At 39.9% G+C, this 26323-nt stretch overlaps 2 protein-coding genes across 2 annotated transcripts in view; both read left to right on the forward strand.

The window, feature by feature from the left end:
* The window catches only part of LOC110960319 (rhombotin-1), a 266898-nt gene that overhangs the window by 138578 nt on the left and 101997 nt on the right, over positions 1 to 26323 (forward strand). The gene's annotated exons all lie outside the window — the stretch shown is intronic.
* Positions 1320 to 24708, forward strand: LOC110960314 (ethanolamine kinase 2-like). Its single transcript, XM_051952098.1, is given in 10 exon segments — positions 1320 to 1861; positions 11118 to 11380; positions 12449 to 12601; positions 18189 to 18304; positions 18307 to 18336; positions 18808 to 18857; positions 18859 to 18893; positions 19160 to 19191; positions 24609 to 24632; positions 24635 to 24708. Coding segments are annotated over 10 exon segments (918 nt in total). The 5' UTR covers positions 1320 to 1720.

Genomic DNA, 26323 nt, shown 5'->3' on the forward strand with positions numbered 1-26323 from the left:
ATTTTATTAGCGCATTTTGCTGAATAAATTGTAGCTCTATTGCTTCAATGACTTCGGTGAAGAAGACCTGTGATGTCAAGAAGTCAAGAGAAACTTCAGCAACATTAACTCAGTTTTGCTACTCTTTCATGCTGTCTTCAACACTAGTGCTTTGTTGATCCTTTCATAAATGATTAATTTTCAAGGCTCAGAGGCCCAGATGTTAATGTCTACATTCTCCATATTAACAATCATGAGGAACAGAGAGAAAGAAAAGCCAGACATACAGTAAATGGATCTGTCTGAAAAGCGTCATAATAGTACACACATGCATGGGTTATTGTGTGTGTCATCCCTTTTTCAAGCAGCGCTGTATTTGAGAGGTATACAAGCACTAACACAAACACTGACTGCACTACTCTATTCTACCGCCTGACCCTTACATTTTTAATCAAGACACTCATCTCTCTTTCAATACACAACATCTTTGATGATGAGACGCTCTTTGATGGCAAGTGAATTTCATTTGCGTCTAAAAGCTTGCAAAGTATTTGGTTGAAGACGATCACCACATTCGTGACTTCTAGGCAATTACTGTAATGATGCAAAATGGTAAACATTGGCCCAACATCTAAATAATTTAACAGCCTGAAAACATGCTGCTCCAATGTTTATGAAATCCGTTTTGTGTTTACAGAGTGATCGTGTTGAAATGTTCCATGGCATTGAGCTAGCATGAGAGGTCATGTTTGAATGAACTAATTGCATGATATTTAAAGGGCTCCTCCAGATTACATGCTGACTCGGGTTAGACAATAGACTCCACCTTTTCAAATGAGCCAAATGTAATGCATCTGAAAAATATTTAGGGAATCAAATGTCCTCCTATTGGCCTGACTTTTTGGCGTATGCGTATTTCTTTGCTTGAATGAAGCTCATTAAAGTAAACTGTATCCTAAATTGTGCATATGGCCTGGGGACTGGCTGCACTAATGTTATGCTCAGTTTTAATGTTAAAACAACGTTCAGACATCAAGTAACAGAGAGCGGTGCTGAAACTGGCTGCCAGCAGAGCTCATTTTCTGTATGCTGAGCTCAATTTAAGCATAAGAGCCTCACAGAATATGTTAATGGGGTATTTTTTAATTGAAAGTATCAGTTTGAAGTGTGCAGTTATTTTTGCATTTGCAGTGACTTATTTACATCTTACACTGAGCCCATAAATTTCAGCCTTTGTTTATTATTTGTTTTATTTACAGACATAACCAGTGTTCATTTCTAGCAAAGGCTTTCCTCATTGACAGACAGTTTAACGTTACACGTGCCTGCTGTAGATCTTGAGCCACCGGTGGTTAATAAGTAAACTGCAGCTGAGGGGATGAAGATGCCCAAAGGAACATTGGCCCCTGATAAGTTAGCTGGACTGCTGCAAATTCACTGGACACACAAGTGGACAGTTTCAGAGACTTGCAAATACCTCCGGTGGTTCTTGAAACATTCTGACAAAGTGGACATTAGAGTTCTTTGGGGTTAAATCACCATCAAGTTTCTTTCGCTTTTTTGTTTGTTTTGGGTTTTGTTTTTTTTTCTTTTTGTTTTTTCAGTTTAACCTACATTTTCCCAGACCGGCTTTTGATCAATCTGGAACCAAACTTGGGTAATGTTTTGATCAGCTGTTGGGTCGGGATATAATCCAAGCAGGCTACAGATCATCTTTGAAGGTACAATCTGCTGAGTGAAAATGGACAGTGGGTTTGCTGTTGCTGGGAATCAGCTTCTCCATGTGGACGTACATATTGATAAGAGTGAACCTCATAGAGGAATCCTGGAGCTTCTGAGCAGACTTCGTCCTCACTGGAAGACACAGGACATTCAGATGAAGGTAAGTGAACTATGTGCCTCCAGGTGTAGGAATTATCTGAGACTGATTAGGAGTTTGAATGAATGAAAACATTAAAGTCATAGATTTGTGCATTTCTACATTTTTAGTAAAGCCTATGTTGGTTGGTAGATTAGCTGTTTGAAGTTTGACAAATTCTTATAGTTAAAATTATAAAGAACTTTTAATTAGTCTGTGCTCTGGTGTTTGATCAATATGCAAAATGTACAAACTCCGGACTAAAACTGACCATTTTAGTATAGAAATGTGCAGTGTTGTCGTTGGGAAAGACAGCATGGCAACAGCAAAGCCTGATTGGCCTAAAAGAAAAAAGCAATATACACCAACCATTTCAGTGTGTGTGAATGCATACTGAACAGTAATTCAGCAGGGAATAATGATGATCTCTAATAAAAGAAAGGTGGTGTGAACATTTTTTTGGAGCTTGTGGGGAAAAAAGGAAATAGATGATAGGTGTCTAAAAATTTTCCCCATCCAGACTAAGTGTTACCATGTAGCATGGCAGGATCCATCACAATAGGTGATAAGTTCAATTACATTAGATTATAGCAAATTCATGGTCAAATGTCACTTTCACTTGGTGCCTCTCTACACGGCGCTATCCAACTTAACATCAAAACCCTCCAAATTGGCAGATCAGTCATAAATCAGCTCTGTGACATGACATTAATGTCATTGCATCATGAATGTCACTTTGACATTTGAAGTCATTTGATTGTAATGAGTACAAGCTTTTACTCATCCAAATGAAATGGGAATGAAACATTTGTTAATTCAGTCCCTTGGTAGCGGCATTTAACTAAGACCTGTAAGAATATGTACTAAATTTTAAGTGTGTGGCCATTGTGAAATATAAAATTGGGCTCGATTTTAGTCGATTTTAGTCTAAAAAAAAAAATTATTATTCAATACCACTGATAGATTCACATGATAAATGAGATTCATTTGTGTAATAATTTAGGGGCAGGTCTCAGAAAATCGGCTCTCCCCACATTTCAAAGCTTCACAAACAGATACAGCTACATTTCGATTCTGCTGATTCATGTAAAAGCTCTAAATTTCAGGTCCAGATGTAATGACTCACCACAGGTCTACAGGCTGAGTGTGCCTCACTAATGGGCTTATCTGACATCTTTCTAATCCTCTTTGGTTATTATTCTGCATTTGTTAGTGGGATGAGATACTCCTCCATGCATGAGTGTCTGCTTCAGTTTACACTAGTGGCATGTTTATGGAGGAATCATATCGAAAAGTGGCGTTCACTATGAGACGCAGTGAGCAACCACAAGGCTAGTGGAGAACTGATCTTGCTGAGAAGATAATTAAGTTAACTTAGAGATTCTGTTGTTTTGTCTTGCACATTATCTCATTCAAAAAATGATCATTTTAGAGGGATAAAGAAAAAAGCTCTCTTAGCAGCCATGTAATTCACAACAAAATTACATTCTTAGCATGTCTTAAAGTAAACATATTGTCTAAAAGATTATTTTCATATATCACAAATTAATTTCCAATCTTAGTATTTTTTTTGCCAATTATTGTATTTTTTATTTTTATTTTTACTTTTTCAGCCAACCAATCATGTGTTGGATTGGGATTGGATGTAATTAGTTACCGTGGTGACCCAGAAAATGGAAAAGCTTAAAAAAATGTTGGGAATTTGTAGAAATCTGATATTTTTCTGAACTAATCAAGTAGTTCTACTGCCAAACCTAACCAAGAAAAAGTCATTAAAACTGAAAACAACCCCGAAATGAACCCTGGTCTGGATAAAATCCCTGTTGTGGACTTATTCCCGCACCTCCAAGTAAGCTTCTTTTCAAATGTAAATGAGAATGCAGCTTTGTTACATGGGAAAGGAATTTTTTGAGATAGGGTTAGTTTAAGCTTGATAATGATCAGTCAAAATTGCCTGGTTAGCATAGCTTTGTTGCTAATAGGACAATGATTTTACTCCCACGAGATGCCGTTAATACTCAGTGGTGCTCTTTATCTGTAACAAATAAATTATCTGCTTTGTCTGTCTTAAATTGCTTGACTGGACAAATGGTCCACTAATAGGTTGTCTCCTTCAAGATTTCAAACCGGACCAACATAGTGGCTCAACTGGAAATTTTGTACTATTTTACGAAAACAATTCACCAAAATTTGTTTCTGGAAACATCTGAGAAGAGAAATAAGCCGTGCAGCTGCTGAATCTGTCTTCATGTTTGATCAACAGTGTTTAGTTTCAAAGTTTTTGTGAGTTTCCACTTGCAGTGAGGGGCACTTGGATGTCCAAGATTGGCATAAAGTAAACCTAGACCTCAACTTTATGCAAATGAGGAGCGGCCAACATGGCGCCCAGTCTCTAAAAACACAATGCGCTCCTAACGGAATGCAGTGCACAGCTGCTAACAAAGACAATGAATGAGAAGTATTGGAATGAATCCTGTGGCTGATATGAACCATAACACATGGCTGGTTTCAGCCCTTTCCTTGGACTTGCTGTCAGGAACACAACTATAGTATAACATCACTTACCTTATCCTTAAGGTATAAAACTGTCGCACAAAGTACAAAGATCTGCTACCGGAACTGTCCTTGAGAGAAAAATATAAATTGTGTGCATTTAGTTGCATATTTACTTGGAATATTTTTGTGGGAAAATGCACAGTGTTATATCTGATCAAAAAGCGCACAAGGTGATAAAAGTCTTATCTTGTGTACAGCACATATTGGACTATATGCTGTAGAAAGGCACTTTCACTTATAAAACCAGGAGAAAAACCAAGGTAACTGGACAACAAAAGTAGACTTTTATGAAGACTCTGTTAGAGCTTTTTGTCAGAGCGTCTATTCAGAACAGGATAATCCCATTCTGGTCCCATGTGCAAACACAAGGTCCAATCTTTCAGAGAAATAGGGTTTATGTTTGTTAGGTGACCGCGCATTGGGTGGGTGACCTCTCAATCTGCACCAGGTCCAGTAATGTACACAAAGGAGTAGATGTTTCCTCTCAGCACTCGGTTCCCAGCAGTCCCTTTAATGATGCGTTGTGTTCATCAGTGGAAGGACAGACAGTCACTGCTGACACACCTGTGCCTTTAGCTGGCTTAGACAGAACGTGAGGGCTGTTCTTTCAAAAATGACTTTCTGTTATGTTTTTTGTCATCATTTTTTAGTTTACTATTCTTGCTTTTATTCCTTTTTGTCAAACATTTTGTAATCTCTGCTTTGTGACAAATGAATAGAACAAATTCAAGGCGAGGCTATAAATTGAATTCAGTCTCAGTCATTTTCATGCACTTTAAATTTAAAGGGAGTTCAAAGCAAAAGAAATTATTAAAATGCATACAAAAGATGGAAAAAGTACACATGTATACACTCAAATTTGGAGGCATGTCTGAAATTACACAAAAAATACTTTGCTGAAGTAATTTGCTTGCTTTTAGCACTTGTATTGAAGCAGTGTACATGTACATGGAATAATGCTGTGATCTGTGTTACTACTGCATGAATTTAGAAATAAGTTTCAGAAGTGACTGTTAATTGACTGTCTTTTGAAAACAAAGCACTGTTCCCGCATTTTGTTTTCAAAAGACAGCCAATTAAAAAAATATATAAATCAAAAAAGTGGCACATAGAAGATAATAAATACATATCAGAGACAATAGAAACTTTAAACCTATGTCAAAATCAACCCTCGCTCCACTGAATAAATACTTGATCAGATGTCAAGGTGGGCATGTTTGTTCGCTTTCCATCTAGATGAAAGACTGGGTTGTGTGCAGGTCCCATCTGAGGCTCACATAATGCCTTGGGGACTGTGGCAGAGAATGAGAGACTTTGAGAAACCACTGAATGACAACAAATGTCCATGGAAGCCTTTGTAGGCAAACAGTGGTGACTGTGGTGTTTTTGTGTACACACACAGGAGCTCAGTGTTCTAGAAGTGTGATCTTGAACATCAACCAGCTCTGCCGCTTTACTAACATACACTCATTTAGCTGCTGTTTCACGCACTGTAAGGAATACATCTGTGCACATTTGTCTGTTTTTTTGAAAGACAGTTTAATTTTTCATTCATTTCTTTTGAGTTGTTTTTCTTTTTGGTTGTCTTTGCTGTAGTTCCTCCTTCAAGTTCACTCATCCAATTGTATTTACATAGAAAACAACAATTTCCATATCAATCTTGTTATGTGTACACAGTGTTTCATGTCTTATTCACATCTGATTAAATCTTGACGATTATTATAATTGAATTTGTCATTATTTCAGTTACATATTTCCTTTCACGTATCCTCATAGTTGGATAAAGCTGTTAGGAAGCTGCTAACCCACTGAACCCCCACTTCATGCCCGCTGTGCAGTCAACACATACCCTGTGGTCTTCAAGGGTGGGTCTAGTTACCCTCCATAAGGCTCGAGGCTGGATTCTCCTAAAACTGGCCGGACCAATCACCATGAAGTGTAGAGTCAGAAGGCGGGCGTAACTAAGTGACGACAGAGGCGTGACGATTCTGACAGAAACAACCGGCGCACAATAAACAGTTATCTTTCGACTCGGCTTTGGCCACAGCCCTTAAAGATTTGAAGCTAAAATTCAACTTGAAAGATAAACAAAGGACGGCACTGAAGTGTTTCATTGAGAAGAAAGACGTATTTGGAATTTGGTATATTAAGGATATGGCAAATCCTTAATATACCAGTTGGCTCCGCTGGTTGGGAAGCTAATGGGACTTAGCCACAATCCGCCGGCGCTCTAGGAACTACGTCAGCCTATTCGTTGCGCTGATTGGTTGTATACCTACCCAATTGCTGCAGAGTGATTTGAAAGACAACCTTTTAGCCCGCCTCCCTCCCTGTCGAACGGCCCTAGACCCTTGTGCCTTCAGAAACATGGGTCTAGCGTGGCTAGGCTAGCCTCACGCTATTATAATGCACAATTTTTAGTGTTAATACTACGTAAATGCTTAAGGTATATATATATATATATATATATATATATATATATATATATATATGTATATATATATATATATATATATATGAAGTTTATAGGATTTACGGAAAGTGTGCAATAATTATTTAAACAAAAGTAGGCAGGTGCATAAATTTGGGCACCCTTGTTGTTTTATTGATTTGAATACCTTTAGGTCTAATTACTGGAACACAAAATTTGTTTGGTAAGCTCATTGACCCTTGACCTACATACACAAGTGAAGCCAATCATGAGAAAAGGTATTTAAGGTGGCCGATTGCAAGTTGTTCTCCTTTTTGCATCTTCTCTGAAGAGTGGCAACATGGGAATCTCAAAACAACTGTCAAATGACTTGAAAGCAAAGATTGCTCAACTTCATGGTTTAGGGGAAAGATGCAAAAAGCTAGCTCAGAGATTTCAGCTGTCAGTTTCCACTGTGAAGAAAATAGTGAGGAAATGGAAGACCACAGGCACAGTTCTAGTTAAGGCCTGGAGCGGCAGGCCAAGAAAAATCTCAGATAAGCAGAGGCGAAGGATGGTGAGAACAGTCAAACTCAACCCACAGACTAGCTCCAAAGACCTACAACATGATCTTGCTGCAGATGGTGTCACTGTGCATCGTTCAACTATTCAGCGCACTTTGCACAAAGAGATGCTGTATGGGAGAGTAATGCGGAAGAAGCCTTTTCTGTGCACATGCCACAAACAGAGTCGCTTGAGGTAAGCTAAAGCACATTTGGACAAGCCAGCTTCATTTTGGAATAAGGTGCTGTGGACTGATGAACCTAAAACTGAGTTATTTGGACATAACAAGGGGCGGTATGCATGGCGGATGAAGAACACAGCATTCCAAGACAAACACTTGCTACCCACAGTAAAATTTGGTGGTGGTTCCATCATGCTGTGGGGCTGTGTGTCCAGTGCAGGCACTGGCAATCTTGTTAAAGTTGAAGGTCACATGGATTCCAGTCAGTATCAGCAGATTCTTGTGAACAATTTTCAAGAATCAGTAGTTGGGTTTCCATTACAGTTTTTCGCAAAATAAAAGCGATACAGTGAACCCTCGCTATAACGCGGTTCACCTTTCACGGCTTCGCTGTTTCACGGATTTTTTTAGTGCAGTTTTTGTATGCTTTTTTTAAACAGTTCATTGTGTTCTGCATCCTGATTGGCTAAGGGACTGACCAACATGAACAGTCTCCGCGCCTCGTCTCCTCTGCCATACAGGCCAGCGCTGCCTGCTGTGGAGCGCTGGATTGTTTCTCTCCTTGGTATCCATGTAGTGAGACACCCTGAAAGACGGAGCCGACAGAGCAGTCTTATTCTTTTCCCCCGCCATCAACCGGACAGTAGATATGGTCCCCAGCCGTTTCTGGCCACCGCAGCCGCGCTCCCCAGGAGAAGAGCGCGGGGGCGAGTCTTCCCCACCCTTGACTGCTCCAATTGATTCAGCCGGCCCGCTTTGTGAGGCAAGAGTACCGCCGCGGCGTCCACCTGGCTGCAGCTGCAGCGCTCCCCCAAGTGCAGTATTGTATAATAACTGTAAAAAATAAAGCTGACTACTTCACAGATTTCGCCTATCGCGGGTTCTTTTTGGAACGTAACCCCCGCGATAAACGAGGGTTCACTGTATTTCGAAAATTTCAACAAAGTATATTTGCGTTTTGAACGTGTTTCCATTGAAGGTTGTTCTGGGCAGAAGCATCGTAACTGTCGTAAAGTATAATCCCGCGAGATTTCACTGCAGGAAGATGGACGCCCAAAACCTGTTGCGTGTAGGTGTTGTTATGTTTACATCGACTGCGGTTGCCTGTCTAGTATGGCAGTGATGTTTTTCTCAAGAATAATAGCAAGAAAAGTCTCGGTCTCCTCCTCTGTCCACACGTACCGCGTCTTGTTTACGCCGAGAGAACTGGTCATGTGACCAGGTACAACACGTCCGGTGACGTATAATTGCAGAAAAAGTGTTTCCATTGCGCTTGTTTTTCAATATCGAAACATCTGAAAAACCACCTCATGAGAGCGTAAAAACTTTTTAGCAATATTTTAGTCCTTTTTCGAAATTCATGTGTTTCCATTACCAGTTTTTTATTGCACTATTTACATTTTGCGCATATCTAAGGGTAATGGAAACGCAGCTACTGACAAAGTTGAAGTTGCGCCGGGGCTGGATACTTTAACAAGACAACGACCCTAAACACTGCACAAATTCTACTCAGGCATTCATGCAAAGGAACAAGTACAACGTTCTGGAATGGCCATCTCAGTCTCCAGACCAGAATATTATTGAAAATCTGTGGTTTGATTTAAAGCGAGCTGCCGATGCTCGAAAACCATCAAACCTGACTGAACTGGAGATGTTTTGTAAAGAAGAATGGTCAAAAATGCCTTCAACCAGAATCCAGACCCTCATTGCAAGCTATAGGAAGTGTTTAGAGGCTGTTATTTCTGCAAAAGGAGGATCTACTGAATATTGATGTAATTTTTCTGTTGGGGTGCCCAAATTTATGCACCTGCCTACTTTTGTTTAAATAATTATTGCACACTTTCTGTAAATCCTATAAGCTTCATTTCGCTTCTCATATATCACTGTGTTCATCTGCTATATGATATATTTGACTGAAATTGCTGATCTAAACAACCAGTGATTTGTTTATGTATATGTGTATATGTGTGTGTGTGTGTGTGTGTGTGTGTGTGTGTGTGTGTGTGTGTGTGTGTACTTGTATTTGCTACATGGTGAGTACCATTTTCTGCATTTAACTATCAAAGTGAGGACATTTTTACAAAGTGAGGACATTTTGGCCGGTCCTCACTTTGAAACAGCCATGTTTGAGGGTGAAGACTTGTTTTTAGAGAACAGGTATGAATTGAGGTTTGGTTAGGATTAGGGTAAGGATTAAGTTTAGGCAATCAGTTGTGATGGTTAAGGTTAGGGTAAGGCTCTAGGAAATGCATTACGCCTATGGATGTCCTCACTAAGATAGAAGTACAAACATGTGTGTGTGTGTGTGTGTGTGTGTGTGTGTGTGTGTGTGTGTGTGTGTGTGTGTGTGTATATATATATATATATATATATATATATATATATATATATATTCATTTCCCAGATTATTCCCATAATCTGGGAAATGAATGTGTTCTTGTGTCAGGTCATAAACATGTATATTTCTGCTGTAAATTTGGGTATTTTTACAAGGGATTCTATGGAGATTCACTCACTTTTGGAACCAGTGTCAAGTGGACACTGGAGGAACTGCAGTTTTCGGCGCTTCTGCATTGGCTTCATTTTTTAGCCTCACATGGTGAAATTAAAGCAAACTCTTTAGCTCAAGCTGTTTAAAGTACATTTTCACACTCTAAAGTCATGACCAACATTTGAATGCAGGACCTGTAAGTTGAAATAACCAAAGACTTTGAACATGTAATTGTTGTGGGCCACTGCACAGTCATCCACTTTTGGTATTAGCACCCTGTGCATTATGTTGCAATATGATTTAAATCACGACATTCGAACAGAATGTTACACGCCTCATTTTTTGCTAGATAGACCCACACTGTTAATATCTGACTGACCCATTTATTTATGACTGTAAAGAACTGATCCATCATTTCCTTCTCACTGTGTTGTCATAACATCGGAGAGGATCTCTTTATACAGTACTTGAGAAACTGTGGATTAAATATGTTCTGTTAGAAAGTACACAGATATTTTCTCAAGTTTCTTTTCAAGTATACAAATCAGCAATTGCTGGTAAATCATTTCTCTGTTTCTGTAGCTTCTTTTTTTTCTTTTTCTAAGTAAATGAGCCTGAACGGTGGTAAATTAGTGGCCTGTAAATTGATATGGCACCAAAAGTCCTGAAACCAAAAATATGGCAGCTGTCAGCTGCCTGTTATTTATCTTCAAAAGGCTCATAGTGTGATTTGTCCAAGAGAGTATTTATGAAGGGTAACTCAGAGTGAGGTTTCAGGAGAGCAACTCATTCAAACACATAGTTACAGAATAATGATATGACTGCTGTGCAAGCCAAAGTGCTCATTAAAAAATAACATTTTTTTCTTTCTTTTATTTTTTGTCTTTATTTTCTACAATTGTTTGGTTTATCACAGTGTTGCCATAAACTACAAAATTCTTGCAGAAAAGCAGCATTAATTTGTGTCATTTCAGACTACATAATGGTGAAGCACAGCATACTGAAGTGTTTCATTTGCTTTGTTCTGTCTATCAACACTCTACTTATTTTCATCTATTTGGGTTTCCATTCGTTCCAGACATTCACAGAGGGCATTACCAACCAGTTGATTGGATGCTACGTGGGCTCTCTCCAGGATCCTGGCTGTGTTCTTGTGCGGCTCTACGGGAGAATGACGGAGCTATACGTGAACCGTGACCGGGAGGTGGAGATGTTCCAGGTCTTCCACGCCCACGGCTGTGGTCCCGAGATCTACTGCAGCTTCCAGAATGGCATCTGTTATGAGTTTGTTCGAGGAGCAGTGCTGGATGATGAGCTTCTCCATCAGCCATCCATCTACAGGTTTCTGCCACAGCAGCTTTTCACATTTTAATTGAGCAGTCTCGGCTGAAGCTGATTTATGCAGCATTATGATGATTCCGATGTTATCCGGTATAGCAATTTGGTCACAAAAGGAAAACATACACTATAAAAGTAAACACTCTTTTCAGTTTTGTTTGTTGAAGAGTTAAATCTGAAACAAGTGGTGTTGATACAAAGCTGTATGAGAGCATGATTAGAAATGATGATTGTTGTTAATAAAAATGAATTTCACTGTGAAATGTAAAGAAAATCTAAAAGTAATAATGACATGAGTGTTAAATCGAGTGCAACATCATAGATTTTCTCATTTTGATAGTCTTGCTTATTTGAAATTTCAATTCTATTGCATTTAAATTATCATCTAAGTGGTGGTGTGCTCTTATTGTGAAACATAATCTGGCTTTAAATAAGCATCAGTGTCATGATAAAAAAACAAAAACAGTCAAGTAAAGTTGAAGGTGACAAGTGTTGGGTATATTCAGTCCACAAACTGTATGACTTGAAAATGTAGGTTTATATTGAGAATAATTTCAGACATTGAACATTTGTGTCTGTTTGTTTCCATGGTTGGACGTCATGTGACTGTGTTCGCGGAGCATTTCATTTGTGCTGACATAGGTGTTTCTTTTCATTATTTCAGTCTAGTGATGTTTCACATTGAGCAATGTTGTTTATTCTTGCCCCCTGTTTCATTCATCATTCTCATGATAACAGGCCTGCATCATCATTCACACCACAGGACAGTAGGACACAACACAGCCAGGCGAGGCTGAACAGCCAGGGCCACGATAAACATCAATCAGCCTGCTCTGCCTGATACCCTCTGTGGGGAATACCCAGAAAACTTTATGTCACCGCTAAGATGCCTCGAGAATGAACACTCAAGTGGTCAGGAGGTCACAGATGCAACGAGGCCCATTTTTTTGTAAAGGAGACCAAGATAAGAGCGCTAAATGGAAAGGGAGTTGTGTTTCTGCTCTGATAATGGCTGTTTGTGCAATAACAGCGTCAGCCAGGCTCATCTGAGAAAATGTTTTCTCTCTGCAGATTGATCGCGGCGGAGATGGGGAGAATCCACTCGATCCAGCCAAAATGTGGTCTGCCTGTTGAACCGCTACTCTGGACGAAAATGTCCCACTTTCTCACACTGGTGCAGAGCAGCTTCAACAGCAGCCCAGCTGAGCAGCCCTGCACAACAAGGTACAGGTCCTGATAAAACGAGTCCCTAAATGCTACATGTGTACTAACATTTACAATACGTCCACACAGTTGGCCACTGAACGGTTCTGCTTGAGCGAGCGTGGATTACTTGATTGTTAAACACGAGCAATAGCTTTGCTAAACCAGACAACCTCTTTTCATGTTTATTCACCAAAAAATATCCAGAGAGTGGAAGATGTTAGTGGCCTGTTGTTGAACCTCTATCTTCACCCATCATCATTTACAGCTTAACTATTAAAAAAATGGAGCATGACTACACCTGTATAGCTTATTTACCACTATAAATATGGTGGACAGTGGTACTTTATTTCGAAACAGCAAGGATGAAAGTTATTAGAGTTTGAGAGTTTTTCATATTAACTCAACCAGAGGGGCATTGGAGCCAACCAGACTGGCAACCCTGTGATAATCAGAAGCAAAATTTCTAAACTGTCCAGTTAAGTTACTGTTCACTAAATGCCTCACATGGACACTGATTGTCTGATCAGAACACATAGGAACTGTGTCCAGGTGCATGTTGACACTGTGTGAATTGGACTTGAGTAAGGGCATAATAGCAAATATGCTGGTTCAAAGTGGAAAACATTAGCATACCTGGCTCTTTAGTTTAATACACAGTACTAACATAATGTAGTGTTACTTCAAAACCAAGGGGCACATTATCATCCATAGTTTGATATTAGTTTGTGTGATCAGGGTTGTTTGTGAGAATAGGCCAGCTAGCTGGTGGCTTCTGGTGTCATAGAAGCTGTCACTGCTGTCCAATATGAGCATTGTATTGTTTCAATAGAAAAGTCCAATTCCGGCAACAGTTGTCAGCTGTAAATCCAGATGTTTGCCCCTAGAGTGACACCAGTCTAAAGCATCTGATCTTGCAATGTCGATGAACAGTAGTTTCAGTTTCAGTTAAATGTAAAACAGCACATCTGAACTGCTGCTGGATGAAAACCTGAGTATTTCTAAAATGCCCTTGGGAAGACATTTGATGTTTTGGCAGCAAAGTGTCCAGAAATGTCCCTGTGTGGAGGTTTGTCCTGGGAAAGGCAGCTTCAAACTTAATCTTTTAGCATTGCATCATATGCAGCCATCAAGGGACCATTTAAGGTAATTGTACAAGATCCTTGTTTTAAAATGCTCCAGCTGGGAAAAAAAAAAAAGTCAGCTGGAGAAATGTAGGACACAGTACAAAGAATTCTGAAGGCCAGTCTAATGCCATGATTTTAAGCTGTATAAAGTGCAAGAGTGGAGAGCTTGACAGGTGAAGGAACAGTGGCTAAAGGAGGTAGGTCCTAGTGTCAGGTGTTGGAAGGTTTCACGTCCCCGTGTGAGCAGGAAGAAAGAGCCGTCAGTTATCTGCTACGCTGAAAATTGCATCTTTTAAACAAATACCTGTTGAGCTGGAGGTGGGAGGCTACCTCAGTGGTAGATTTTTGCAGTCATCCCTTTGATAGAAACCAGGAACATTTTCCACATTTTTATCTCCCAGGCAGCACCACAGATGCCTTATCATTTTCTCATATTTCTCAGCCATGCCCAGAGTGCTTCTGTCCACCCAAATGTTTCCTTTTAAGTGAGTGAATTGTCAGTTTTCTGGTTATATTTTCACTTTCACCTGTGGATGGAGACTGTGGCTGTGAGCTGTCATTGGTCAGACAGGCGAGGTGGGGGAGTGGTCGGCGTGGCAATGACATTGTGTTATCTCTGACAGGGGTCACGGGGTGAGAGGTGAGAGGGGCCTTCCAGAGACTACAAAGAAACAGACGCTTGGCCACGAGCTTCCTGCAGGACTCTCCCTTATCGGTCAAACGTTCAACCTTGTTTGTGTTTGCAGAAAGGGGGTCGGAAGTCCATGAAAACTGAAGCTGGGAGGGCCTCAACCTTTTAGCAAGATGCAGTTAGTAATGAAGTGAGTCATCCCTACTGGGGGAAGGATTCTGAAGGAGACGCTCTTTTGTGATAGGAAGCCACATTTTAACTTCCAAGATTCAGAGAGATAAAATCCCCCAAACTATCTGGTTCATCCGGCATCATCATAAATCCATTTGCGAGCTCTTCCACTATTTACCAGGATCCTTTGTTGTTTTCTGCTGTGATTCAGGAGGAATTTGTTTACAACAGAGGAAATACATTTTTACTACTTGTTATAAGACAAAATCAAGGTGGAACTACCGTGCTTATAGCAAATACGACCCCGTACAGTAATCATTAAAGCAACCTTTAATTGCCTCCAGCATGCTGAAAGTTATCAAATCTTTTAAAAAAATTTTTGTTCTCAGTGTGTGAAAATGTAGCGTGTTACAAACTCTGCTATCCATGATGCATAAATCCTCGCTCTACCACTGACATGTAAGGCCATGGAGAGCTTTATTTTGTGAGATTCACTGTTCTGGGAGATTAGTAAAAATTCTATTTTATTATCCAAGGATTTTGAGTTAACCTTTACTCTTACAGTTGACGCCTTTAAAGCTTTGGTGTTACACAGAAGATTGTGTGTGGCTTAAAATTAAAACAGACTTCTTATTTTTTTTTACTTTTTCTGTTTAACACGGTGGGATTCCAGCACATTCAGTGTCCAGTTAAATGAAGATGCAAAACGTGAGAAAAATACTATGGCATACATGCACAGGAGCTGCCTGCACCACTTTTCAAAGCCCAATAGATGGTGCTATGTTGTGAGACATTTGTGTGTCCTGACAGAGTCCAGTGTTGCTCACACACAGACACACAAAACAACTCCAAATGATCTGGAAACGATCAAAATTATAAAATAAATTCTAGGAGTGTGAAAAGACTATGCTGATGATATGGCAAAAGGGGCACTACAGTTAAATTTGAGGTCAAAATTTTTAAAAATGTAATTTTCAAGATTAATTTCCATTTAAAACTCGTATCTGTGGTGTGTATGTCTGTTTGAATATTCACCGGAGCCTTGAGTGTGCGACTGCATGTGTGATATGACATGGAGGCAGAAACACAGGAGACCAGGAGTGGGGGGGGGGAATTTAAACAAGCATCAGAGAAACTTTTGTACTTGAGAATGTATGAGTGCTGATATGAATGTGATCTTCAGAGGAAATGGCAAAAGAAAGGAGAGCAGGAAGAGGCTGCACCTGCAGAGGAGGTCTTCAGCTCTCAAGCTACCCGCTGTGCAGAGAGAGAGAGAGAGAGAGACAGATAGACAGAAGGAGAGAGAGAGAGGGGTGGGGGAGAGCGAAAGAGGCTGCAGCAGCTGCAGGGTTCGCAGAGAGAGTGCACAGTAGAAGTCAGAGATGGGAGAGAAAAGAAAGAAAAGCGATGGAAAGCAGGAGTGCAACCTCTTCTTCTCCCAAAGGCCCCCTGCTACGTCTCCCCGTTTGCACTCCCACGAATCGCATAAAACTGCAAAAAGAAAAAAAAATAAAGAAGAAAAAATCAGCAGTGCTCGGCTGGTGTTTGAAATCATATGTAAATAAGGCACATTGATAATGAAGCGCCAGAGGAGGAAATTCCACTAATTACCTTACAGAGACTTGACAGGGAGCAGGAGGCGAATGTACTTGACGCACAGTTTTTCATGAAAAGGACAGAAAAGAGAGAGGAAAAGATCTGATGGCAAGACGACAGGTTTCCATTTAAAGTCAATAGAAGTCTTTCATTTAGCTTTTGACTCTGAGTAATCGCAGCTTTCTATGATAAAGTCAGTTTGTTAGGTTAAAGGAAAGGATGGGTTGAAAAGGAATCAGGGTGATTCACCATTCAACGGCGTGTTTTAATTCATATTAGAGAGGAGACAGATAAATTATGCATGTCAGAGGGGGTCGATTTTAAATAACAAAGATTACATAGACAAGTCGATGTGATTCAAGCAATCCATTCTGGGCCTATATCTTTACAAAATGGGATTTGGAGATAAAATATACAGCATTTGTACAATTTCAAACAAGAGTCAAAGTAAAATAACTCTACTCGGATTGAAACTTAAGCAGGAAACAGCTATTTTTAAAATATTTTCCATACACATCTACCTGCTTTTATTCAATCTGACCTCGATCTACCTTCCACAGATAATACACAAAACTGATGAGGTGCCTTGTTGAGGATGTGGAGGTGGAGTTGTATAAGTCAGCAGAGCCTCTGTGTTGCCTCTATAAACAAGGCTCGTCTGCTTTTGCTTTTATTGTGCGTTCCACACAGGCCTCACTAAATTATGTCTCCAAGTGTGTATAATACCGGAGCATCTGTTTGTTCCCTTTCGAATAAATAGGTAGTGTTTAAATTACTGTTTAAAGTACCCTCTTGTTGTGGCAGTCGGGACTGAAAAAGAAACACGAAAATTAATTAGGAGACGGGTGCTTGCACAGCATTTCTTCCAGGTGCATTTTGCACTGACGTCCAAGGACATTAGTGCCTTCTTTGATAGATTGAGTAATCAACCGAGTGAAAACAAGGCATGTAACCTCTCAATGAGGCGCGCTGAACTGAGTCAGTTTACAAACATGTTCCTGGAAGAAAAAGTGTGGAGTTCATGACAAAGTTGATCTTCCATATGTATACTCTCTGCAAACTTTCTGACTCCTCCTCTGCCATCTGCGCCATAAGAATCTTGTTTTTTCTTTATTTACAGAAATTCAAATGTTCCCCTTTTAGCTCCTCCATACAGACACTTTCTGACAAAAGTTCAAAAAGTTCCATCAACCAACCCAAGGGGATTTGGAAAGACAGAATTTTTAATGCTCTAAGCCAGACTCAGTGTATTAACAACCCTCTGAAGCATTTACAGCACAGAGGACGACAGGACACTAACATTGCTGAAATCCAGACAAATCAAATTCCTTCAGGGTGAACAATTCTCAAAGGCAGCTGAGTCAACCTGCGTAAGGGGAAATTGTGGGTTTATTTGAGCCTTTAACTGAACATTTGAAGAGGTGGTTAGCAAAAAGCATAATAGTACCACTTTATTATGAGACATTACATCAAGCGTTTAGTCTCCTTTAATTATTAAACATGGGGTTCCTTTGTCTTGTATATTATTAACTTGTGGTTAATTAAAAAGGGTCCTTGCCGTGCCGACGTTTACTTCTAAAGATGATCCAGTGATGTGAAATTCACTGAATGCAATTAAATAGAAATATTTAAAACATTTATATGCATTTCTTGTCAAAATATAACAGCATTATTTCAACAAACTGGGTACCCGCTGAAGAATGACCTTGTCCAGTGAGTCTGAATCATTAATATGATATGAAATCTTCCAATTAGACCTGACTTTGTTTTCCCCTTAATGAAAGACTGAACGTGCCAGCTTCAATGATTCAATCTAATTTAACTAAGCTCTTGCCTTTTTGCAGCCTGCAGTGTAAAGCATCAAGCAACAGCTAAGTTGGTGATCATGAATGTGATGTATTGTGAGCAGCACCTTAAGTAACTCCCGGTTGTTGAACTTCAGCCTCTTATTTTCCCAAATGCTTTGCACAGCTATGAATCAAAGGCAGCCTTCTTTCACGAAGCATTCCTCAAACTGCTCAAGTGACCATCTTGCTTTCTGCATCATAAAAAAAAGTAATTTCAGTGGTTTCACCTCTTTCAGTTCTGCGGCTGTACGAGAGGTGCCCAGCTTTGACACGCTGTCAGTGGAAATGGAGTCACTGAAGAGACACCTCTCGCAGATTGACTCGCCGACTGTCCTCTGCCACAACGACCTCCTGACAAAAACATCATCTACGACCACAAAGAGGGTGAGGACAGCATGCTGGTTTTAACACTCAATTCAGCTGGTTTGACAGTTATTTTATGTGGACATGTAACAGATTCTATCAGCCAGAAGCAATTAAACAAACTGAATGCAGTTAAAAATAAAAGGCTGCCTTATCCTAAACTGAACTGTGGCTCTGTGACTGAGGAGCCTCAATCTGCTGCTGACGCTATAGAAGATGAAGCGTTTCTTTTTATCAATCTTCACATCTCTTCTGTTGAACCTTGCAAGACTGAAATACATTTACACCTATGAAATATCTCCTTTGTGGAGTCTTTTTGTTGTGATTTTAAAATTCTCTCTCATATTCCATATGGGTGACTCTCAGTCAAAAGAGACTTCTTGTTCCAAGGTTCTGTCTCTCAATAACAGAGCAAATGTCCTTATCTAAAGCTAAGTTGTCTGTGTGTGTTGTCCTGGTAAGCACTGCTGTTTTCTTTTCCTTCTCCATCAGGAATGGTGAAATTCATTGACTACGAGTACGCTGATTACAACTACCAGGCTTTTCGATATCGGCAATCACTTCAATGAATTTTGCTGGTAGGTCTGTGTTGTGGTGAAACAAAGTTCCATTTTCACCCAAATCTCCTTCACAGCCAGAACACGTAAGATTTCCTAATGTTGAATATTGACCGCAGGAGATGCTGCAGTATGTGATCTACACAATCGTTATGCACCGATTCTGTCACCTTTTGAGTTTATCATTTTACCTTCCTGCCATTACTGAACCTTGAAACTACATCCTTCTTGTGATGCTGCCAAGACAAATTTCTGCATTCAGCCTGTATTCTTCATGGTGATAGAAGCGGAGCAGCTGTGTCACAGCAAAGTTCGCAGGGTCAGTCCCAACATTTGCGGAACAATCGTCAATGTTCCACTTCAAAATTCTTCAGTCATAACTTGCAAAATCCACGACAACTCCGAATGAACAGTGACTTGAAGTCATGTCTGAGAGCGCTGAGCAAACTTGGTCCAGTGTCAGAAAAAAGAAAACATGATTCATTAATGATGTCAAATTATTTCAGCATGAGCCTAAATCATGGACAAAAATGTTTATCTGCGGTGTCCAACAAGTCGGGTTTACTGCTGATTGGGAAAATCACTGGAATCGCTCTGTTTCTTTTCAGTCCAAGAAACTAAGATGAATGATTTTGATTGTGTATTTATCACTCAGTGGGATTCTTTACAATTTAACCTCAACAATATAAGGAATGATATTTCTCAAGTAATGTCTGAAAATTAGCTACATGTGCAACTTGTCCAACCACTAAAGATTGGTCTTGAATGGAATGCAAGTTCTTCACAAAGTTGCACAAAAGTGTTAATTTGTGGAAGCTCTTGAAGTGAAAGACTATGAATCCCCATTTATTTCAGATTTCTTGACAGTTTCTACCTTAAAGAGATAATATCCAAAAATGCAATAGATGATCAAAACCAGACCATTCTCTTGTACATTTCCTTTATAGGCAGTAAAGCATAGTTGTTTCACTAAACTCTAAATTCTAATTCAAATGAAGATGTGCACATGTCATCCAGGTTCTCTGCTTCTTACTTTCAGGAGCAGCTTAAACAGAGTAAAGATATTCAAAAGCATGCATTTAAATAAAGGCAGCATCACCACACAGTTAAAAACATTATTTTACTGCAAGCCCCACATTAAAAAATCTAGAAGCAAAATTATGTTACTAATTACGGTGAATCAACCTATCCTTGAACTCCAATCTGTCGCTGGTCACTTTTTAGCTCCCTCACATTTTTTCTCACTGGTGGGCTGCATTTTTCACTGCATATAAAGTCTCTGGCACCTCTGTGGAACATCACAACCATCATTTAGAAGTGAGGGAGGATTCAGAGATGCCCTTCTGTGCAGTAAAAAGAGCTATATGCATTAATCATTTACAAAGAAATCTGGAAAGCTACATTTTTAAAAGTATTTTGTGGCATATTAATTAAAAAAAATGAACTCAACACGTACAGCAATGCCCACAATGTTGTCAATACTGGAAAAAAAAGTAGTGAGCTAATTTTACATCTACAAACAGCTTTTCACACTGTTTCGCTACGTCAGCTCTACAAAGATATTTCACCATGCTGAATGCATCCTCTGACAACTGCTCTTCTGTATACCGTTTTGAGGCATGCTACATGTATATTATTGATCAAGTATGTTTGATTTTCCTCTCTTTAACATGTTTCCATACTAATCTCCTGCCTGCTATGTGTAAACACAGCCTGCAGTTTAGCCGGATAATCTCTGAATTATTGTCACGTGACTCCTGGTCACTAGTAGCCTTTTGGTAGTGCTTGGTAGTTGGGTTAGAGCCGCACAGAACCGTATGCTACACATGTTTAGTTCAAGGACCTAATGGTGCTAATAATTAGTGCAGTTTTGGCATTATTTAAGAAAAAAAAGCTCCTATTTAAATCAACCAGTCAGTTTTGGGATTCAGGGGGTTAAAATACCAAAATGAAAACTACTTCCTGCAGAAAGCATGCCCTGTCAGTGTTATAATATTTTGATAATAGATGGTTACTGCTGACACACTAATTTGTATATAGCAGTAAACTGTTATAGTTAATCTGCCATGGAAAAATTCAACCAGTTACATATGAGTTAGTAGTTTTATCTGTAACAAAGCACCACATTATATAGAGCATAGAGTGATGTTTCCATTTAAGCCGGAGATGTAGAGTGTAGTGAGCAAAAAGTACAATGTTCCCCTTAATGTCGTTGATTCAAAACATATTATTACAGAAAGTAGAAGGAATACTCAAGTAAATCGTTTTAAGAGATGTGTTTGCACTTATTGTGAGCTGATGAAGGACGACCAGTTAAAGTGGAACTGACAAGTGCTGACTGAAGATCCGTGTCTCACTCAGTTGATGTAGCTCAGCGGCAAGACTTCAAAAGTAACACTTATTATTGGCAAGTATTAAATATTCTCACGACGTAGCACCAGTAATGTATGTGCAGTGTGTGCTTGTGTTGAGGTGTGAACGATGTTGACTACAGCCTCTATCCGAGCTGGGAGCTGCAGAGGACTGGCTAACGCCTATCTGGAGAGCTACAAGCACAGCACAGGACGTGACGGTCACTGTTACAGAGGCAGAAGTTACGGCGGCTCTACATTCAGGTCTGGCAAATTCTCACTCGTAAGTGTCTGCTCCTGCCGACTGTGGTTGAAATGTTGAAATATGTCATTATGCAGTGCCTCAGCGCTTTGGAAAGACTTTGGAAAGTGACAAATCTCTCAACAGTTATTTCCTTTTTGAAAGTTTTGCTCTCGGAGGCACTCAAATATCTCAATATTATGAGATTAGTGTGCGCATTTCAACAACATCCATATGTGTGCAGACCTCTGAAATGGCAGGGTGCAGCGTCTCACCATCACATTTAAACAATTTACTTTTCCAGCAACTCCCCCCAAAAGAAAACCAAACCATCCACAGCTGACCCACCACTGTTCAAAGGTTTGATGGACTCCATCTGAGTTGATTAGAAACTACCGCAGGGAAAAAATGAAAGACAGCAGCCAAAATTATTTTTCTTATGACCACAATTTCATTCTTTTGGTGGCTCAAGTGGTGCTGGGCTATCTGTCTCAAAGTGCTTTATACCTTCAACAAATATGCAGAATTGTCCAACCAATTTGGGTGGTGTGAATGTCTCTTGAAATAGCCCAGAAATGATGAGGAAGCATATTACTTTTTAAAATAACTTGTGCCTCGGCCAGAAAACAGAGAGGGGGGGAGAAATATGGCGGGAATGAGTGAGAGAAGCGATAACATCATGTTGATTGAAATCAGATTTCTGTGACAAACCGAGGAGGACTCTTGACTCGAGGAAGTGGGAGAAATTGATCACTGACGCTTAAACAAGCCAAGTTTCCAACTCAGTTGACAAGCTGTGTTCAAATGAAGGATCCTGAGCCTGTTAAGTCAGGAAATCACAGGGCTATTTTTCATAATGTATAAGAAAGAGAGCTGAAGCGTCTCTGCTTAAAAGCGTTCACAAAAATGCTGCATTTTACCCACTGAATGCTGTATTTAATTAAATAACTTTGAATCCTCGATGCATGTCATCGTTTCTCATCTCTGCTCATAGCATGAAATATTAGGATTCCTTCTTGAGCTGCAATTAGTCGACTAATAAATCGACTGATGTCTTCTTCTTTTTTTCTATAATTACTATGATAATTGATTTATTGGTAAAGTAAATTCTTAAATGTGACATTTGCTGGCGTACTGTGATAGTACATGAAATGCCCTTGGACTTTAGACAGTATTTATTTTTTTAAAGAAAGATTTCAAGACATCACCCTTATTTCTACTGAGCTGTGATGATTATTATATTATATATGATATAATAAGGCCTCCGTATATATTAATCATCATCATTTTTTTTTACTAGTTTCTAACATTTCATCAACATTATACTAAATCCGTATCTTTATTATCAGAAGCACCACAATGAAAGTAGTGTCAAATTTTATATTCATTTGCACTACACATCAATGCAGAAATGTCTCCCATCACACCTGGTGAACCAGATGATATAGTTAATTTTGAGTAACAGGATTTGGAAAATTTCCAGAGATTCATTTCACTCTGCCTTTTCTGCTTTTTAATATTTTTTTCCTTTGGTATTTCTTTATGTATGAACTGGATTAAATGCCATTTGTATCACTTGGTAATTGCTTGGAATAATCAAACCTCATTGAATTCATGCTATAGTTTAGTCCGGTAGTTATAATATGGGTGAATAGTGAAAATGTAAGAACAGAGAAAACCAAAAGAGCCATGTGGCATCGACAAAGTCTGGCCCGTTGCCAAAGCTCTGCGGCGAGAAGCTGCCTCTTTCCAATCTTAATCCCTGGCAAACTGTGCCAAGACGCAGTGGGGTCTTTACAAGTCGTCCTCCCCTCCGCAGGGATCCCCATGAAGTCGAAGCTAAAGCCTGCGGCTCTGTGATGTCACTCCTCCCACCCATCTTTCATATCCGTTTTTCTCAATGGCTCCCTGTCACTGACGGTCTCTGCTTAGTGTTAGATTAATGCTCTCTTAATGGAGAGCAGTTATTAATCATAATGGAAACACGCTCAATCTCTCTTTCCAACTAAGGACAGAGATTAGAGATGAAAATCTGCCAGGGAGAGGGAGAAAGCCAAGGGAAACCGCACATTGCTCTTCAAGTATTTCATTCCACCCTTTATTTGATTATCAAATAAAAATGTGATATATCACTGGGCGCAGAACAGAGGCCTGTCTGGATCTTATTAGGACTTGCTATTAGTGGCCTTACCATGAAGATTTACAATAAGGGTGGAGAACAACAGAAATTTATGGAGGCATGGAAGTCCGCAAGCCTAAGTGAGCAAAGCCATTAAGGAGGGAACCATTCAATACAGAGTTTGTCATTCTGACTGAGCAGTGTGCAGCTGGCAGGCAGCAGCAGTTAGAGGAGGCAGTTACAACACGACAACTGGAGGTCACTGGAGTGTGTTTTTACAGTTCTGCACTATGGCACGGGGAAATGTAGCAAAACATAGAAATGCCATAAACATAATCCACATTTTTACACTTTTAAAACATTCCAGTCCCCTGGGAGTGGAACGCTCAATGGCTGTACATAGTTAATAAGCCTGTCATTCAGTTAGAGGCCTCCAATTCTGTGTCGGCACGCATTTGCCCTGTTGAAGTGTTCTTGAGCAAGACACTGACATTTGACCCGGCCGTGGCCTCCCTGCAGGGCGGAGGGGTCAACAAGACATGCGCTTTTAAAGTTTAATTGGATCAAAAGGGGCATGTGAGAATTTCTTTGTGGTCACACAGTTCTGTTTGTCATGTCTTTGAAGACCACATCAAGTATTAAACTGTCATTTAAAGGAATTTAACAAAAAAAAAAATCAGAAAAACTAGACTGACAGCACACACAGGTTTTTTTTTTCTTTTTTTTGTTTTGCTTTGTGATTTCCTCCTGATAATAATCTAACAAGATAAGATAATCCATTTCAACAAATATGAGGACAGTTCTTGTTTGTGTAATGTTTTCCTGTATAGTGCTTTGTTTAATTGGACTTTTTATGTCCTGACTTTACAACAATGCTGTTCTTCTATTTGTATGCGTTCATATAAAATAATGGCTGCTTGGAAAGTCACAATAGAGAAATCTGAAAAGCTGGCACGCTTTGAAACTAGTCAGAAGTTCATTTGGCTAAACGTGAACCACTGATATTTTTTTCCCTCTTCTATCAGGCATCCACTTCTTCTGGGGTCTCTGGCCATCCTGCAATCACGCTACTCCTCCATTGACTTTGACTTCCAAAGGTTTGTGTTCCCGACGAAGCCATCTTAAAAGTCCCACATTTGGAAGTGTCACTTTGCATAAACATTGTTGTAGTTTCCTAAAGCGTTGTGGTTCGAGATGCTTCATCCATCAGAAAATAGTTGAAAATGTGAATAGTCAGACTAATGTCCTCCTGACATCAAGCATCACCTTCACATTAACACAAACTCAGTAACTGTTTAATGAAGAAGTATGCGAAAACTACCAAGAAAATGATGACTTTGGTGCAGTTTCTTGGGACCACCTTATTGCAGCACTTAACATCCTCATCCATCACTTAAGTACACACAAATGGAAAAAAATATATCCTGCCCAGTGAATTGAGGTGCTCAGTATTTAGTGTAATGTTTAGACAAACAGGATCTTCATTAGGATTGCATGACAAAGAATTTGTTGGCAGAGGAACTGCAATAAAAGATTGGGAAACTGGAGCCAGAGTGTGGAAATATTTCATTTTTTCCACCGGTGCTTCAAGACTTTGTGTATCTCTAATCTTTCTAAAACAGGCAGGACGAGCACACGTCTTCCACTCTTCTGTCACTTCTAAACACAGACAAAATATTTGCACGTGAAATTCTCTGTTTTTCTTCACTTCAAACCACACCATCATGTTAAGATGACAGCTCCGGCTCTCACCAAGACTTTCAAAGGAAATCAAAAACTAATTTCTTTTATTTTTTTAATTTATAACATTCCACACGAGGACCAGTTCTCTTAAACAAGTCCAGGAGGCATTCCTCACCACCAGCAACCCGACAGTAAAAGTTCAGGAAGGCAAAGTGTGTCCCTCCTCCCCACTCTTCCTCCCTTCTCCTTTTTCTGCATGCCCCAAACCCGCAACAGTTGTGATCGTGATCCTAATCACTATTGACATACGGCAACCTCCCTCTGTGTGGCTTTCCTCTGCCCGCTTGCTAGATCAGGGACAGGGCCCCGCCTCATTTCCGATCTGGACCTCGGAGGAAATGTGATCCAGAGGGGTGCCGAGGCACAGAGGCACTATTGTTCCTGTGCCGTCGCTCCTGCCTTACATATACGTCTCTCATCCCTGGCTGGGCCACATGCGCCTGCTAGACGTCTGCTCCTCTAAGCCGGCGGCTGAGGTTGTCCTAAAGTGCATGAGGAGGGTTGGGTTACCTTCTTTAACTGGAGGGTAAACTGAAATGAGCTCCGAGAGCAACAGTAACTATGGAGAATCAAATCTAATGTTTGAAAGCAGCACTAGCCTCCTAACCTCTACCTCTAACACACACACACACACACCACACCACACACACACACACACACACACCACACACACACACCACACACAATCTGTCTTTCACAGCTCAGAGGATTCGTCATTATTCTCGCAGTACAGAAACAGACAATGAGGATGGCACATGGTCAAGTTTGCTGGCTCGCTTTCATCTTGTCATTTAAATATGCTGCATAACCTTACAAGACTGTCCTTGTCATTTGTTTAAATAGTGCAATGATTTTCATTCAATAGCAGAGCAGTGAGTATTGTAGCTTTCTTATTTTGTTCCAAGCAGTTGGACTGGATGGATAAAAGCTAGTTCACAGCAAGAGCTAGTAACAGTTACGTCGCTTGTTAGCTTTAGAGAGACTTTTTCCTTTATTT

This window comes from Acanthochromis polyacanthus, chromosome 8 (genome assembly GCF_021347895.1).
Source record: "Acanthochromis polyacanthus isolate Apoly-LR-REF ecotype Palm Island chromosome 8, KAUST_Apoly_ChrSc, whole genome shotgun sequence".
NCBI classification, from domain to species: Eukaryota; Metazoa; Chordata; class Actinopteri; family Pomacentridae; genus Acanthochromis; species Acanthochromis polyacanthus.